Source organism: Eriocheir sinensis, unplaced genomic scaffold (assembly GCF_024679095.1).
Source record: "Eriocheir sinensis breed Jianghai 21 unplaced genomic scaffold, ASM2467909v1 Scaffold252, whole genome shotgun sequence".
Taxonomy (NCBI): Eukaryota; Metazoa; Arthropoda; class Malacostraca; order Decapoda; family Varunidae; genus Eriocheir; species Eriocheir sinensis.
In genome coordinates, this window is record NW_026111557.1 from 417,501 (window position 1) to 435,929 (window position 18,429).

Consider the following 18,429-nt stretch of genomic DNA (forward strand, 5'->3'; position numbering starts at 1 on the left):
ACCAGAATGCGAGTTTTCTAGTGAATTTTCTGGGTCTTCTTCTCAAATTGGTCTCTATATCTGGTTTCTTACGTGTTGGGACGTGTTTTCAGTGGTTTCTAGAGACCAGAAAACCTTAACCTACATTGCATTAGCTTTGTGAGACCAGAATGTGCGTTTTCTAATGGATTTTTGGGGTCTTCTTCACAAATTGGTCTCTATATGTGGTTTCTGATGTGTTGGGACGTGTTTTCAGTGGTTTCTAGAGACCAGAAAACCTTAACCTACCTTGCATTTGCTTTGTGAGACCAGAATGTGCGTTTTCTAATGGGTTTTCTGGGTCTTCTTCTCAAATTGGTCTCTATATCTGGTTTCTTACATGTTGGGCCGTGTTTTCAGTGGTTTCTAGAGACCAGAAAACCTTGACCTACATTGCATTTGCTTTGTGAGACCAGAATGTGCGTTTTCTAATGGATTTTTGGGGTCTAATTCATATATTGGTCTCTAGTTTGGGTTTCTGACGTGTTGGGACGTGTTTTCAGTGGTTTCTTAGCAATAGAGAACCAATGGGGAGGTCTCAGTGTGGTCTCAGGGGTTAAAATGGCGGTCTCTAATGGTTTCTAAGGCTTTAAACGGCTCAGATATGTCTTGTCTGGTAGAAGTCTGGTTTCTAAGTCCCTACCTGGTTTCTAGTGTGCTGTGAGATGTTTTTTAGTGGTTTCTAGATACCAGAGAACATATGGCCCTGCCCCAGTGGTTGTCTTAGGCCTAAATTAGTCTTCAACAGGCCTAGCTTGGTTTCTGGCGTGTTCTGACGTGTTTTCAATGGTTTCTAGATACCAGAGAACTTGTAGCTATGTTTCCGTGACTTTATGACCCCAAATACATGTTTTCTAAAGGTTTCTGGATTATATATTTAGAAAGATGGAATTTTATGGGTGTTGATGAGAAATAGTTGTACAAAAAGTGAGATTAGAGCTAGTTTTAATGTGAGAAAGTGAGATATCTTGGTATGGCTGGAAAGAGGGAAGATTAAGCTACGTTTTGGTATATGGGAAAGTGAGTTAGAGTTAGCTTTAATGTGAGAAAATGAGGGTTAAAGTTAGGTCAAATTTTTAGAGATGAAATTTTATGGGTGTTGATGAGAAATAGTCGTACAAAAAGTGAGATTAGAGCTAGTTCTAATGTGAGAAAGTGAGATATCTTGATATGGCTGGAAAGAGGGAAGATTAAGCTTCGTTTTGGTATATGGGAAAGTGAGTTAGAGTTAGCTTTAATGTGAGAAAATGAGGGTTAAAGTTAGGTCAAATTTTTTAGAGATGAAATTTTATGGGTGTTGATGAGAAATAGTCGTACAAAAAGTGAGATTAGAGCTAGTTCTGATGTGAGAAAGTGAGATATCTTGGTATGGCTGGAAAGAGGGAAGATTAAGCTACATTTTGGTATATGGGAAAGTGAGTTAGAGTTAGCTTTAATGTGAGAAAATGAGGGTTAAAGTTAGGTCAAATTTTTAGAGATGAAATTTTATGGGCATTGTTGATGAGAAATGCTTGTAAGAAAAGTGAAATTAGAGCTAGTTTTAATGTGAGAAAGTGAGATATCTTGATATGGCTGGAAAGAGGGAAGATTAAGCTTCGTTTTGGTATATGGGAAAGTAAGTTAGAGTTAGCTTTAATGTGAGAAAATGAGGGTTAAAGTTCGGTCAAATTTTTAGAGATGAAATTTTATTGGTGTTGTTGATGAGAAATGCTTGTAAGAAAAGTGAGATTAGAGCTAGTTTTAATGTGAGAAAGTGAGATATCTTGGTATGGCTGGAAAGAGGGAAGATTCAGCTTCGTTTTGGTATATGGGAAAGTGAGTTAGAGTTAGCTTTAATGTGAGAAAATGAGGGTTAAAGTTAGGTCAAATTTTTAGAGATGAAATTTTATGGGTGTTGATGAGAAATAGTCGTACAAAAAGTGAGATTAGAGCTAGTTCTAATGTGAGAAAGTGAGATATCTTGATATGGCTGGAAAGAGGGAAGATTAAGCTTCGTTTTGGTATATGGGAAAGTGAGTTAGAGTTAGCTTTAATGTGAGAAAATGAAGGTTAAAGTTAGGTCAAAAATAGGGGTGTCACCCATCTCACCATAATTTCAAGTCTTTAACCCTCATTTTCTCACATTAAAACTAGCTCTAACTTACTCTACCATACCCCAAAACGTAGCCCAGTATTTCCTCTTTCATTTGCATCCTCACTCGCTCACTTTCTCACATTAGAACTAACTCTAATCTCACTTTTCGTACGAGCATTTCTCATCAACACCCATAAAATTTCATCTCTAAAAAATTTGACCTAACTTTAACCCTCATTTTCTCACATTAAAGCTAACTCTAACTCACTTTCCCATATACCAAAACGTAGCTTAATCTTCCCTCTTTCCAGCCATATCAAGATATCTCACTTTCTCACATTAGAATTAGCTCTAATCTCACTTTTCGTACGAGCATTTCTCATCAACTCCCATAGAATTTGATCTCTCCAATAATTTGATCTATCTTTAACCCTCATTTTCTCACATTAGAGCTAGCTTTAATGGGGTTTGCTTTACATGGAAACATAGCCCAATCTTCCCTCTTTCCAACCGTACCAAGATAGCTCACTTTCTCACATTAAAACTAGCTCTAATCTCACTTTTTGTACAAGCATTTCTCATCAGTGTTGCCCAGAAAAACATTATTATTATTATTATTATTATTATTATTATTATTATTATTACTAAAACTATTTCTTCTATTTCAGGGCCAGCGCGCACACACACACACACACACGTACACACACACACACGCACACACGTACACACGCACATGGATACCCTGACGCACATAGCAGAAGATGAAGCTATGGAAGAAGAGGCAGGAAGAGGAGGAGGAGAGGAGGAGGAGGAGGAGGAGGAGAGGAGGGAAGACCCACAGGAAGAGGAAGGAGGAGGAGGAGGAGGAGGAGAAGGAGAGGAGGAAGAAATATTTAATAATCTAGGAATAAGGGAGGAGGAGGAGAAGGAAGAAGGAGGAGGAGGAGGAGGAGGAGACAAAAAGGAAGAGGAGGAGGAGGAGGAAGAAGGAGGAGGAGGAGGAGGAGGAGGAATAGAAGAAATGAGAAGAACTATAGACAGACTAACAGCGGAGGAGGAGGAGGAGGAGGAGGAGGAAGGAAGAGGAGGAGGAGGAGGAGGAGGAAGGAGAGAGGAAGAAGAAGAGAAGAAGGAGGAAGAGGAGGAGGAGAAGAAGGAAGACAAGGAGGAGGAGGAGGAGGGAGAGAAACAAACTTTTCCGCAGAATTTTGACGACACCGAAAATGAAAAGTCCGGAGAAAAGGAGGAAAAACCGGAGGAAGGAGGAGGCGGAGGAGACCGGGAGGAGACCGAGACCAAGAGGGAAGACTCACCCACCAGACCGAGGCAGGAGGACGCCCAGAGACCACCCGAGACCACCGGGATCGAGACCAAACGAGACCAGGGCCTGACGAACGCATCTGAAAAATCTCCGAAAAGTCCGGAGAAAACGACGGATAACTCGGGAACCACGGAGGCCAGCGCGACGAAACTCGGCCAGGGGAAGCGGAGACCCACGGAGAGTCTGGCCGCTGCCCCGAAGGTCAAACGCCGCAAACACAAAATGCAGGAGAAGGAAAAAGAAGCGGAGTCGAGACGAGAATCGGCGCAGAAAAATTCCGATTTGTCTTCGGAAAACGACTCGGAACGCGAAGACGACTCAGCGGATTCGAGCGACAACCGGAAGCGGAAGAGGCGGATGTCCAAGCGGAAACGTGCCAGCTCCGGGGGGCTGAGCGTGCGCCCCAAGGTCAAGAATTTGCGTCGGAACATCCGCGACATAATCTCCGACGACAAGCTTGAGGATGACACACTGAACGCTCAGAAGGAAGAACAGCTTAGGTTACAGAGACTCCAGGAAAAGCGACTGGCTCTGAGGGAGTACCTCGAACAACAACAGGTGAGAAAAAGTGAGATAGCTCTAATGTGAGAGAGTCGGGCTGAGTGAAAGATAGTGCATTAGAGAGAGGGATGATTTGCCTACGTTTTGGTGTATGGGAGAGTGAGTTAGAGCTAGCTTTAATGTGAGAAAATGAGGGTTAAAGACTGACAAAATTTTTTAAAGTTAGTGAGTGACATGGTGTGAGGAAATGTGAAATAGCTCTAAGGTGAGAGAGTCGGGGTGAGTGAGAGATAGTGCATTAGAGAGAGGGATGATTTGCCTACGTTTTGGTGTATGGGAGAGTGAGTTAGAGCTAGCTTTAATGTGAGAAAATGAGGGTTAAAGATAGACTAATTTTTCCAAAGACTAAAATATTTGAGTTTTGTTGAGTGACATGTTGTTAGAAAAAGTGAGATAGCTCTAATGTGAGAGACTGAGAGTGAGTGAGAGATAGTGCATTAGAGAGAGGGATGATTTGCCTACGTTTTGGTGTATGGGAGAGTGAGTTAGAGCTAGCTTTAATGTGAGAAAATGAGGGTTAAAGATAGACTAATTTTTCCAAAGACTAAAATATTTGAGTTTTGTTGAGTGACATGTTGTGAGAAAAAGTGAAATAGCTCTAATGTGAGAGAGTCTGGCTGAGTGAGAGATAGTGCATTAGAGAGAGGGATGATTTGCCTACGTTTGGGTGTAAAGCAATCCACATTAGAGCTAGCTTTAATGTGAGAAAATGAGGGTTAAAGACTGACAAATTTTTTTAAAGTTAGTGAGTGACATGGTCTGAGAAAATGTGAAATAGCTCTAATGTGAGAGAGTCGGGGTGAATGAGAGATAGTGCATTAGAGAGAGGGATGATTTGCCTACGTTTTGGTGTATGGGAGAGTGAGTTAGAGCTAGCTTTAATGTGAGAAAATGAGGGTTAAAAACAGACAAAATTTTTATAAAGTAAAAAATGTGAGTGTTGTTGAGTGACGTTAGAAAAAGTGAGATAGCTCTAATGTGAGAGAGTCAGGGTGAGTGAGAGATAGTGCATTAGAGAGAGAGATGATTTGCCTACGTTTTGGTGTATGGGAGAGTGAGTTAGAGCTAGCTTAAATGTGAGAAAATGAGGGTTAAATACACAAAATTTTTATAAAGTCTAAAAAATGTGAGTGTTGGTGAGTGACATGTTGTGAGAAAAAGTGAGATAGCTCTAATGTGAGAGAGTCGGGGTGTGTGAGAGATAGTGCATTAGAGAGAGGGATAATTTGCCTACATTTTGGTGTATGGGAGAGTGAGTTAGAGCTAGCTTTAATGTGAGAAAATGAGGGTTCAATATAGACAAAAATTTAGAGAAAGATTATGAGCTTGTTTTCGGTGAGTGACATGTTGTGAGAAAAAGTGAGATAGCTCGAAAGTGAGATAGGATAGAGAGATGGGAGTGGGTGCATTAGAGAGAGGGATGATTTGCCTACGTTTTGGTGTATGGGAGAGTGAGTTAGAGCTAGCTTTAATGTGAGAAAATGAGGGTTAAAGGCAGACAAAAAATTTCAAAACTTAAAAATATGTGTTTACTATTACTATTACTGTTACAGGTGGAACGGATAGTAGCTGAGGTCAGCGCTAACCTGCAGGAGACTACTACTACTTCCGCTACTACTACTACTGCTACTACTACTACTACTACTACTACTACTATTCCGGACGATGAAGATGATGACATTGTGGTCCTAAGCGGGGAGGAGGAGGAGGAGGAGGAGGTGAAGGAGGAGAAGAAGAAGAAGGAGGAGGAAGAGGAGGAGGAGGAGGAAGATGAGGAGGAGGAGGAAGAGGAGGAGGAGAGAAGAAGAAGAAGAAGAGGAGGAAGCATTTTGGAGGTCCCGAAATTCTACAAAGTCAAGGAGGAGATTGAGGAAGGTATTTTTTTTTCTCATTTTTTTGTCTGTCTTTAACCCCCATTTTCTCACATTAAAGCTAGCTCTAACTCACTCTACCATACACCAAAACGTAGCCAAATCATCCCTCTCTCTAATGCACTATCTCTCGCTCTCTCTCACTCTCTCACTTTTGAGCTATCTCACTTTTTCTCACAACATATCACTCGCCCAAAACAAGCTCACATTTATTTTCTCAATTTTTGTCTGTCTTCAACCCCCATTTTCTCACATTAAAGCTAGCTCTAACTCACTCCCCCATACACCAAAACGTAGCCAAATCATCCCTCTCTCTAATGCACTATCTCTTGCTCTCTCTCACTCTCTCACTTTCGAGCTATCTCACTTTTTCTCACAACATGTCACTCACTAAAACTCACATATTTTTAGCCTTTGAAAAATTTTGTCTGTCCTTAACCCTCATTTTCTCACATTAAAGCTAGCTCTAACTCACTCATCCATACACCAAAACGTAGCCAAACCATCCCTCTCTCTAACGCAATCAGACCCACTCATCTCCACTCCCTCATATTAGAGCTATCTCACTTTACCTTGGACCATGTGACCCACCCAAATGTTAGATCTCAAAAAAATTAGCCTATCTTTAACCCCCATTTTCTCACATTAGAACTATCTCTAACTCACTCTACCATACAGCAAAATGTAGCTAAACAATTCCTCTCTCTAACGCACTACCTCCCATTGACCCCCACTCCCTCACATTAGAGCTATCTCACTTTATCTCACAACATGTCACTCTCCAAGACCTGTCAAATTTTCCTTTTCTCAATTTTTGTCTGTCTTTAACCCACATTTTCTCACATTAAAGCTAGCTCTAACTCACTTTGCCATACACCAAAACATAGCCCAACCATCCCTCTCTCTAACGCACCCATGCCCGCCTCTCTACCCTATCTCACTTTAAAGCTATCTCAGTTTTTCTCAGACAGTGTCATTCACTCACCAAAATTTTAGACCTCGAAAAAATTACCCTATCTTTAACCCTCATTTTCTTGCATTAAAACTAGCTCTAACTCACTTTGCCATACACCAAAACGTAGCCCAACCATCCCTCTCTCTAACGCACTCACACCCGTCTCTCTACCCTCTATAACATTAGAGCTATCTCACTTTTCCTTGGACCATGTGACCCACCAAAATTTTAGACTTTGAAAAAATTACGCTATCTTTAACCCTCTTTTTCTCACATTAAAGCTAACTCTAACTCACTTCACCATACACCAAAACGTAGCCCAACCATCCCTCTCTCTAACGCACTCACACCCACCTCTCTACCCTATCTCAAATTAGAGCTATCTCACTTTTCCTTGGACCATGTGACCCACCAAAATTTTAGACCATGAAAAAACTACCCTATCTTTAACCCTCATTTTCACACATTAAAGCTAACTCTAACTCACTTCACCATACACCAAAACGTAGCCCAACTATCCCTCTCTCTAACGCACTCACACCCACCTCTCTACTCGATCTCAAATTAGAGCTATCTCACTTTTCCTTGGACCATGTGACCCACCAAAATTTTAGACTTCGAAAAAATTACCCTATCTTTAACCCTCATTTTCACACATTAAAGCTAACTCTAACTCACTTCACCATACACCAAAACGTAGCCCAACTATCCCTCTCTCTAACGCACTCACACCCACCTCTCTACCCGATCTCAAATTAGAGCTATCTCACTTTTCCTTGGACCATGTGACCCACCAAAATTTTAGACCTTGAAAAAACTACCCTATCTTTAACCCTCATTTTCTCACATTAAAGCTAGCTCTAACTCACTTCACCATACACCAAAACGTAGCCCAACCATCCCTCTCTCTAACGCACCCACACCCACCTCTCTACCCTATCTCAAATTAGAGCTATCTCACTTTTCCTTGGACCATGTGACCCACCAAAATTTTAGACTTCGAAAAAATTACCCTATCTTTAACCCTCATTTTCTCACATTAAAGCTAGCTCTAACTCACTTCACCATACACCAAAACGTAGCCCAACCATCCCTCTCTCTAACGCACCCACACCCACCTCTGTACCCTATCTCAAATTAGAGCTATCTCACTTTTCCTTGGACCATGTGACCCACCAAAATTTTAGACTTCGAAAAAATTACCCTATCTTTAACCCTCATTTTCTCACATTAAAGCTAGCTCTAACTCACTTCACCATACACCAAAACGTAGCCCAACCATCCCTCTCTCTAACGCACTCACACCCACCTCTCTACCCTATCTCAAATTAGAGCTATCTCACTTTTCCTTGGACCATGTGACCCACCAAAATCTTAGACTTCGAAAAAATTACGCTATCTTTAACCCTCATTTTCACACATTAAAGCTAACTCTAACTCACTTCACCATACACCAAAACGTAGCCCAACCATCCCTCTCTCTAACGCACTCACACCCACCTCTCTACCCAATCTCAAATTAGAGCTATCTCACTTTTCCTTGGACCATGTGACCCACCAAAATTTTAGACTTCGAAAAAATTACCCTATCTTTAACCCTCATTTTCTCACATTAAAGCTAGCTCTAACTCACTTCACCATACACCAAAACGTAGCCCAACCATCCCTCTCTCTAACGCACTCACACCCACCTCTCTACCCTATCTCAAATTAGAGCTATCTCACTTTTCCTTGGACCATGTGACCCACCAAAATCTTAGACTTCGAAAAAATTACGCTATCTTTAACCCTCATTTTCACACATTAAAGCTAACTCTAACTCACTTCACCATACACCAAAACGTAGCCCAACCATCCCTCTCTCTAACTTGCACTCACACCCACCTCTCTACCCTATCTCAAATTAGAGCTATCTCACTTTTCCTTGGACCATGTGACCCACCAAAATTTTAGACTTCGAAAAAATTACGCTATCTTTAACCCTCATTTTCTCACATTAAAGCTAGCTCTAACTCACTTCACCATACACCAAAACGTAGCCCAACCATCCCTCTCTCTAACGCACTCACACCCACCTCTCTACCCGATCTCAAATTAGAGCTATCTCACTTTTCCTTGGACCATGTGACCCACCAAAATTTTAGACCTCGAAAAAATTACCCTATCTTTAACCCTCATTTTCTCACATTAAAGCTAACTCTAACTCACTTCACCATACACCAAAACGTAGCCCAACTATCCCTCTCTCTAACGCACTCACACCCACCTCTCTACCCTATCTCAAATTAGAGCTATCTCACTTTTTCAGAGCTCATTTATCCGCCCGTCGAAACAGAGCTGAAGGAATTATCCAGCGACGAGGAACTTGACCAAAACATCCTTAAGGACAAACACAAGAGGATCACACTCGACGCTGACACCCTCAAGGCCCGTCAGCAGCCAGTAGAGTCAGCAGAGGAGTCAGCAGGGGAGAAGGATCAGCAGGAGACAGCAGAGAGAGGGAGTGACTCAGATGTTGTGATTCTCAGCCACTCGGAGGAGGAGGAGGAGGAGGAGGAGGATGCGACCAGCTCCGGGGCGCACATCAACGATGAATTTAATGTCCCCGATAGCCGAGGTCGCGTCCTGGTCAACGTAGGTCATCCAGAGGGGGAGGAGGACATCTTTCTTGCTCCTCAGCTCGCAAAGGTCGTCAAGCCCCATCAGGTACGTTTACGGAAAGTGAGATAGCTCTAATGTGAGGGAGCGGAGGTTAATGGGAGATAGTGCGTTAGAGAGAGGGATGGTTTAGCTACGTTTTGGTGTATGGTAAAGCGAGTTAGAGCTAGCTTTAATGTGAGAAAATGGAGGTTAAAGATAGACAAATTTTTCCAAAGACTAAAATATTTGAGTTTTGTTGAGTGATATGCTGTGAGAAAAAGTGAGATAGCTCTAAGGTGAGGGAGCGGGAGTTGATGGGAGATAGTGCGTTAGAGAGAGGGATGGTTTAGCTACATTTTGGTGTATGGTAGAGTGAGTTAGAGCTAGCTTTAATGTGAGAAAATGGAGGTTAAAGATAGACAAATTTTTCCAAAGACTAAAATATTTGAGTTTTGTTGAGTGATATGCTGTGAGAAAAAGTGAGATAGCTCTAAAGTGAGGGAGCGGAGGTTAATGGGAGATAGCGCATTAGAGAGAGGGATGGTTGGGCTACATTTTGATGCCTGGTAGAGTGAGTTAGAGCTAGCTTTAATGTGAGAAAATGAGGGTTAAAGATAGGTAAAAAAAATCACTGGGAATTTTTAGGTGTTTTTGGTGAGTGACATGTGGTGAGAAAAAGTGAGATAGCTCTAAAGTGAGGGAGCGGAGGTTGATGGGAGATAGTGCATTAGAGAGAGGGATGGTTGGGCTACATTTTGATGCCTGGTAGAGTGAGTTAGAGCTAGCTTTAATGTGAGAAAATGGAGGTTAAAGATAGACAAATTTTTCCAAAGACTAAAATATTTGAGTTTTGTCGAGTGATATGATGTGAGAAAAAGTGAGATAGCTCTAAAGTGAGGGAGCGGGGGTTGATGGGAGATAGTGCATTAGAGAGAGGGATGGTTGGGCTACATTTTGATGCCTGGTAGAGTGAGTTAGAGCTAGCTTTAATGTGAGAAAATGAGGGTTAAAGATAGGTAAAAAAAATCACTGGGAATTTTTAGGTGTTTTTGGTGAGTGACATGTGGTGAGAAAAAGTGAGATAGCTCTAAAGTGAGGGAGCGGAGGTTGATGGGAGATAGTGCATTAGAGAGAGGGATGGTTGGGCTACATTTTGATGCCTGGTAGAGTGAGTTAGAGCTAGCTTTAATGTGAGAAAATGCAGGTTAAAGACAGACAAATTTTTCCAAAGACTAAAATATTTAAGTTTTGTTGAGTGAAATGTTGTGAGATAAAGTGAGATAGCTCTAAAGTGACAGAGCGGGGGTTGATGGGAGGTTGCGCATTAGAGAGAGGGATGGTTGGGCTACATTTTGATGCCTGGTAGAGTGAGTTAGAGCTAGCTTTAATGTGAGAAAATGGGGGTTAAAGATAGACAACACTTTTTGGGAGACTAAAATATGTGAGTTATCCAGAGAGAGAGAGAGAGATGATTATAAAAGTATTCTAATTATATATTTTTTCCTCCTCCTCCACCTCCTCTCCCCCCCCCCCCCCCCCCAGACTGGTGGTATCCGGTTCCTCTATGACAACATTGTGGAGTCTCTGGAGCAATTTAAGACATCTAACGGATTTGGCTGCATCTTGGCGCACTCCATGGGGCTCGGGAAAACACTCCAGGTACGTGTCGCCGTTTTTCGGGGGCCATTTTCTCGGGGTTCCGTTTGGTTTGGAAGGTCGCGCTTGGTGTCGAAACGTAGGGCAATCTTTCCTCTTTCCAGCGGTGCTTCGTTTGCTCAATTTCGTTAATTAGAACTAGCTCTAATCTCACTTTATCTGACGTCATTTCGCTCGGAAGTCGCCCAATTTTTCCACTTTCTCCGTTGAGTTGGTCTGTTTTGGCGGTCATTTTCTCAAGGTTGTGTTTGGTTTGGAAGGTCGCGCTTGGTGTTGAAACGTAGGGTAATCCTTCCTCTTTCCAGTGGTGCTTTGTTTGCTCAATTTCGTTGATTAGAACTAGCTCTAATCTCACTTTTTCTAACGTCATTTCGCTTGGAAGTCGCCCATTTTTTCCACTTTCTCCGTTGGGTTGGTCTGGTTTGGCGGTCATTTTCTCGGGGTTCCGTTTGGTTTGGAAGGTCGCGCTTGGTGTCAAAATGTAGGGTAATCCTTCCTCTTTCCAGTGGTGCTTCGTTTGCTCACTTTCGTTAATTAGAACTAGCTCTAATCTCGCTTTTTCTAACGTCATTTCGCTTGGAAGTCGCCCATTTTTTCCACTTTCTCCGTTGGGTTGGTCTGATTTGGCGGCCATTTTCTTGGGGTTGTGTTTTGTTTAGAGGGTCGCGCTTGGTGTCGAAACGTAGGGCAATCTTTCCTCTTTCCAGTGGTGGTTTGTTTGCTCACTTTCGTTAATTAGAACTAGCTCTAATCTCACCTTTTCTAACGTCATTTCGCTCGGAAGTCGCCCATTTTTTCCACTTTCTCCGTTGGGTTGGTCTGATTTGGCGGCCATTTTCTTGGGGTTCCGTTTGGTTTGGAAGGTCGCGCTTGGTGTCGAAACGTAGGGTAATCCTTCCTCTTTCAAGTGGTGCTTCGTTTGCTCACTTTCGGCAATTAGAACTAGCTCTAATCTCACTTTTTCTAACATCATTTCGCTTTGAAGTCGCCCATTTTTTCAACTTTCTCCATTGGGTTGGTCTGTTTTGGCGGCCATTTTCTCGGGGTTGCCTTTGGTTTAGAGGGTCGCGCTTGGTGTCGAAACGTAGGGCAATCCTTCCTCTTTCCAGCGGTGCTTCGTTTGCTCACTTTCGTTAATTAGAACTAGCTCTAATCTCACTTTATCTAACGTCATTTCGCTCGGAAGTCGCCCATTTTTTCCACTTTCTCCGTTGGGTTGGTCTGTTTTGGCGGCCATTTTCTTGGGGTTCCGTTTGGTTTGGAGGGTCGCGCTTGGTGTCAAAACGTAGGGTAATCCTTCCTCTTTCCAGTGGTGCTTCGTTTGCTCACTTTCGTTAATTAGAACTAGCTCTAATCTCACTTTATCTAACGTCATTTCGCTCGGAAGTCGCCCAATTTTTCCACTTTCTCCGTTGGGTTGGTCTGTTTTGGCGGCCATTTTCTTGGGGTTGTGTTTGGTTTAGAGGGTCGCGCTTGGTGTCAAAACGTAGGGCAATCTTTCCTCTTTCCAGTGGTGCTTCGTTCGCTCACTTTCGTTAATTAGAACTAGCTCTAATCTCACTTTATCTAACGTCATTTCGCTCGGAAGTCGCCCATTTTTTCAACTTGCTTCTATGGGTTGGTCTTTTTTGGCGGCCATTTTCTTGGGGTTCCGTTTGGTTTGGAAGGTCGCGCTTGGTGTCGAAACGTAGGGTAATCCTTCCTCTTTCCAGTGGTGCTTCGTTTGCTCACTTTCGTTGATTAGAACTAGCTCCAATCTCGCTTTATCTAACGTCATTTCGCTCGGAAGTCGCCCATTTTTTCAACTTGCTCCTATGGGTTGGTCTGATTTGGCGGTCATTTTCTCGGGTTGCCTTTGGTTTAGAGGGTCGCGCTTGGTGTCGAAACGTAGGGTAATCCTTCCTCTTTCCAGCAGTGCTTCGTTTGCTCAATTTCGGCAATTAGAACTAGCTCTAATCTCACTTTATCTAACGTCATTTCGCTTGGAAGTCGCCCATTTTTTCAACTTGCTTCTATGGGTTGGTCTTTTTTGGCGGTCATTTTCTCAAGGTTGTGTTTGGTTTGGAAGGTCGCGCTTGGTGTCAAAACGTAGGGTAATCCTTCCTCTTTCCAGTGGTGCTTCGTTTGCTCACTTTCGGCAATTAGAACTAGCTCTAATCTCACTTTATCTAACGTCATTTCGCTTGGAAGTCGCCCATTTTTTCAACTTGCTCCTATGGGTTGGTCTTTTTTGGTGGTCGTTTTCTCGGGGTTGTGTTTGGTTTAGAGGGTCGCGCTTGGTGTCGAAACGTAGGGTAATCCTTCCTCTTTCAAGTGGTGGTTCGTTTGCTCACTTTCATTGATTAAAACTAGCTCTAATCTCACTTTTTCTGAGGTCATTTCCCTAAAAAAATCCTTCTTTTCTTGTATCTCTCTTTTTAGTGTCTGTTTTTGACCTCCATTTTCTCACATTAGAGTTAGCTTTAATGGGTGTTGCTTTATGTCAAAATGTAGCTAAATCTTTCCTCTTTCTAATGGTGCTTCGTTTTCTTACTTTCTCATATTAGAACTAGCTCTAATCTCACTTTTTCTTTCCACTTCTTCAAGCCCCTGTCCCTATTTTTCCTAACTTCTCAAATTTTGTCTGTCTTTAACCCTCATTTTCACATATTAAAGCTAGCTCTAACTTAACTCACTTTACACTAAAACGTAGCTCAATTTTCCCTCTTTCAAACCATACCAAGCTCGCTCACTTTCACACATTAGAACTAGCTCTAATCTCACTTTTTCTGAGGTCATTTTACTCCAAAACTTGCAAATTTTCTTGTGTCCATTTTATTGTCTATCTTTAACCCCCATTTTCACACATTAAAGCTAGCTCTAACTTAACTCGCTTTACACCAAAACGTAGCCCAATCATCCCTCTCTCTAACCCACCCTCACTCGCTCACTTTCACACATTAGAATTAGCTCTAATCTCACTTTTTCTTGGGCCACTTTTTCCTGGGTGACCTAAAAATTTTGATCTCCCAAATTTCACCTGTCTTTAACCCCCATTTTCTCACATTAAAGCTAGCTCTAACTTAACTCGCTTTACACCAAAATGTAGCCCAATCATCCCTCTCTCTAACCCATCCTCACTCGCTCACTTTCACACATTAGAACTAGCTCTAATCTCACTTTTTCTTGGGGCACTTTTTCATGGGTGACCTAAAAATTTTCACTTCCCAAATTTCACCTGTCTTTAACCCCCATTTTCTCACATTAAAGCTAGCTCTAACTTAACTCGCTTTACACCAAATCGTAGCCCAATCATCCCTCTCTCTAACCCACCCTCACTCGCTCACTTTCACACATGGGAAATAGCTCTAATCTCACTCTCCGCAGATCGTGTCGTTCACCGATGTGTTTCTTCGTCACACGTCGGCAAAGAGTGTGTTGATCATTGTTCCGATCAACACACTACAGAACTGGCTTGCCGAGTACAACACCTGGCTGCCGGAGGAGGGAGCCGCCCCCCCCCACACCCCCGACGGCACCCCAATCTGGGCCAGGAAGTTCAAGGTATAGTATTATTAGTATTAGTGGTGGTGTGAATTTTTATGGAGGTAGTCGATTTTCAAAGTGCTTTTTCTCACATTAAAGCTAGCTCTAATTTGGTCTACCATATCCCGAAATGTAGCACAATTATCCCTCTCTCTAACGCACCCTCACTCGCTCACTTTCCCGTAATAGAACTAGCTCTAATCTCACTTTCCGTACAGGTTTTCCTCATCAACAACACCCATAAAATTTCATCTCTAAATATTTGACCTAATTTTAACCCTCATTTTCTCACATTAAAGCTATCTCTAACTCACTTTCCCATATACCACAATGTAGTTCAATCTTCCCTCTTTCCAACCATATCAAGATGTCTCACTTTCAGACATTAGAACTAGCTCTAATCTCACTTTCCGTACAGGTTTTCCTCATCAACAACACCCCTAAAATTTCATCTCTAAATATTTGACCTAATTTTAACCCTCATTTTCTCACATTAAAGCTATCTCTAACTCACTTTCCCATATACCACAATGTAGTTCAATCTTCCCTCTTTCCAACCATATCAAGATGTCTCACTTTCAGACATTAGAACTAGCTCTAATCTCACTTTTTGTACAGGTTTTCCTCATCAACGACACCCATAAAATTTCATCTGTAAAAATTTGACCTAACTTTAACCCTCATTTTCTCACATTAAAGCTAACTCTAACTCACTTTCCCATATACCAAAACAAAGCCCAAACATTCCTCTCTTTAACGCACCCTCACTCGCTCACTTTCACGCAATAGAACTAGCTCTAATCTCACTTTCCGTACAGGTTTTCCTCATCAACAACACCCATAAAATTTCATCTCTAAATATTTGACCTAACTTTAACCCTTATTTTCTCACATTAAAGCTATCTCTAACTCACTCCACCATACCCCAAAACGAAGCCCAAACATCCCTCTCTCTAACGCACCCTCACTCGCTCACTTTCCCACAATAGAACTAGCTCTAATCTCACTTTCCGTACAGGTTTTCCTCATCAACAACACCCATAAAATTTCATCTCTAAATATTTGACCTAACTTTAACCCTCATTTTCTCACATTAAAGCTATCTCTAACTCACTCCACCATACCCCAAAACGTAGCCCAAACATCCCTCTCTCTAACGCACCCTCACTCGCTCACTTTCACCCACGAGAACTAGCTCTAATCTCACTTTCCCCGCAGGTTTTCCTCATCAACGACGCGCAGAAGAACCTCAACCAGCGGGCCCGCGTGATAGCCCAGTGGCAGGAGGCGGGCGGTGTTTTACTGATGGGCTACGAACTCTACCGTCAGCTGTCCCTCAAGAAGCCCAAGAAGCCCAAGAAGAAGAAGAAGAGCGACGGAGGAGGAGGAGGAGGAGGAGGAGGAGGGGGAGGAGGAGGAGGAGGAGACAAGGAGGTTGTGGACATAGAAGAAGAAGATAAGAATAAGGAGCTTTTAGAAGGTAAGGAGGAGGAGGAGGAGGAGGAAGAGGAGGAAGAGGAGGAGGAGGAGGAGGAGGAGGAGGAGGAGGAGGCGGGACGGGAAGGAGGAAGAGGAGGAGGAGGAGGAGGAGGAGGAGGGAAGGGAAGGAGGAGGAGGAGGAGGAGAGAGAGAGAGAGAGAGAGAGTGTGTGTGTGTGTGTGCGTATATAAGTTCCTATGTGCGTATTGATGTGTGTGTGTGTGTCTGTGTACGTATATCAATTCCTGTGTGCGTATATAAGTTCCCATGTGCGTCAACCAGTCCCTATGTGCGTATTGATGTGCGTGTACCCTTCCAGACATTCAGAAGGCCCTGTGTGTGTGTCTGTGTGCGTATATGAATTCCTGTGTGCGTATTTCAAAACCCATGTGCGTATACCAGTCCCCATGTGCGTATACCAGTCCCCATGTGCGTATATAAGTTCCCATGTGCGTCAACCAGTCCCTATGTGCGTAATCATGTGCGTGTACCCTTCCAGACATTCAGAAGGCCCTGTGTGCGTGTCTGTGTGCGTATATGAATTCCTGTGTGCGTATTTCAAAACCCATGTGCGTATACCAGTCCCCATGTGCGTATACCAGTCCCCATGTACGTCAACCATTCCCCATGTGCGTAATCATGTGCGTCAACCCTTCCAGACATCCAGAAGGCCTTGGTGCGACCCGGGCCTGACCTGGTGATCTGCGATGAGGGTCACAGGATCAAAAACGCACACGCCAACATCTCCCAAGCTCTCAAGAACATCAGGACCCGTCGGAGGGTGGTGTTGACTGGGTACCCCCTTCAAAACAACCTTCTCGAATATTGGTGTATGGTGGACTTCGTGCGGCCGAACTATCTTGGTGGGTGTTTTTCCGGGTTTTCGGTTGGGTTAGGTTAAGTTGCTTTGTGGGGATTTGTAGGGTAATTATCCCTCTCTCTAATGTGTCTATGTATGACTCTCTAGATTATCTCATTTTAGAGCTATCTCACTTTTTCTCAAACTTTTTCTTCAACTTTTTGCTGTGAATTTTTTGTATGATCTATCTTGGTGGGTGTTTTTCCGGGGTTTCGGTTGGGTTAGGTTGGGTTGCTTTGTGGGGATGTGTAGGGTAATTATCCCTCTCTTTAATGTGTCTATGTATGACTCTCTAGATTATCTCATTTTAGAGCTATTTCACTTTTTCTCAAACTTTTTCTTGGATTTTTTGGTAGGAGTTTTTTGTTTACTCTACGTTGGTGGGTGTTTTTCCGGGTTTACGGTTGGGTTAGGTTGGGTTGCTTTGTGTGGATTTGTAGGGTAATTATCCCTCTCTCTAATGTGTCTATGTGGGACTCTCTAGAGTATCTCATTTTAGAGCTATCTCACTTTTTCTCAAACTTTTTTTTCGATTTTTTGGTAGGAGTTTTTTGTTTACTCTACCTTGGTGGGTGTTTTTCCGGGGTTTCGGTTGGGTTAGGTTAAGTTGCTTTGTGGGGATTTGTAGGGTAATTATCCCTCTCTCTAATGTGTCTATGTGGGACTCTCTAGATTATCTCATTTTAGAGCTATCTCACTTTTTCTCAAACTTTTTCTTCAACTTTTTGCTGTGAATTTTTTGTATGATCTATCTTGGTGGGTGTTTTTCCAGGTTTACGGTTGGGTTAGGTTGGGTTGCTTTGTGGGGATGTGTAGGGTAATTATCCCTCTCTCTAATGTGTCTATGTGGGACTCTCTAGATTATCTCATTTTAGAGCTATCTCACTTTTTCTCAAACTTTTTTTTCGATTTTTTGGTAGGAGTTTTTTGTTTACTCTATCTTGGTGGGTGGTTTTCCGGGGTTTCGGTTGGGTTAGGTTAAGTTGCTTTGCGTGGATGTGTAGGGTAATTATCCCTCTCTTTAATGTGTCTATGTATGACTCTCTAGATTATCTCATTTTAGAGCTATTTCACTTTTTCTCAAACTTTTTTTTCGACTTTTTGGTGGGAGTTTTTTGTTTACTCTATTTTGGTGGGTGTTTTTCTGGGGTTTCGGTTGGGTTAGGTTGGGTTGCTTTGTGGGGATTTGTAGGGTAATTATCCCTCTCTCTAATGTGTCTATGTGGGACTCTCTAGATTATCTCATTTTAGAGCTATCTCACTTTTTCTCAAACTTTTTCTTGTTTTTTTTGGTAGGAGTTTTTTGTTTATCTTGGTGGGTGGTTTTCCGGGGTTTCGGTTGGGTTAGGTTGGGTTGCTTTGTGGGGATGTGTAGGGTAATTATCCCTCTCTCTAATGTGTCTATGTGGGACTCTCTAGATTATCTCATTTTAGAGCTATCTCACTTTTTCTCAAACTTTTTCTTGTTTT

The 18,429-nt window shown here is 42.6% G+C and overlaps 1 protein-coding gene across 1 annotated transcript in view; it reads left to right on the forward strand.

The window, feature by feature from the left end:
- The window catches only part of LOC126991230 (transcriptional regulator ATRX-like), a 35,604-nt gene that overhangs the window by 915 nt on the left and 16,260 nt on the right, over positions 1 to 18,429 (forward strand). The window contains exons 2-8 of the mRNA XM_050850020.1: positions 2,761 to 3,971; positions 5,528 to 5,849; positions 9,109 to 9,506; positions 10,983 to 11,099; positions 14,463 to 14,639; positions 15,840 to 16,101; positions 16,760 to 16,963. Of these exons, the coding sequence (XP_050705977.1) occupies positions 2,826 to 3,971; positions 5,528 to 5,849; positions 9,109 to 9,506; positions 10,983 to 11,099; positions 14,463 to 14,639; positions 15,840 to 16,101; positions 16,760 to 16,963 (2,626 nt within the window). The 5' untranslated portion in view covers positions 2,761 to 2,825. The remainder of the gene's footprint in view (positions 1 to 2,760; positions 3,972 to 5,527; positions 5,850 to 9,108; positions 9,507 to 10,982; positions 11,100 to 14,462; positions 14,640 to 15,839; positions 16,102 to 16,759; positions 16,964 to 18,429) is intronic.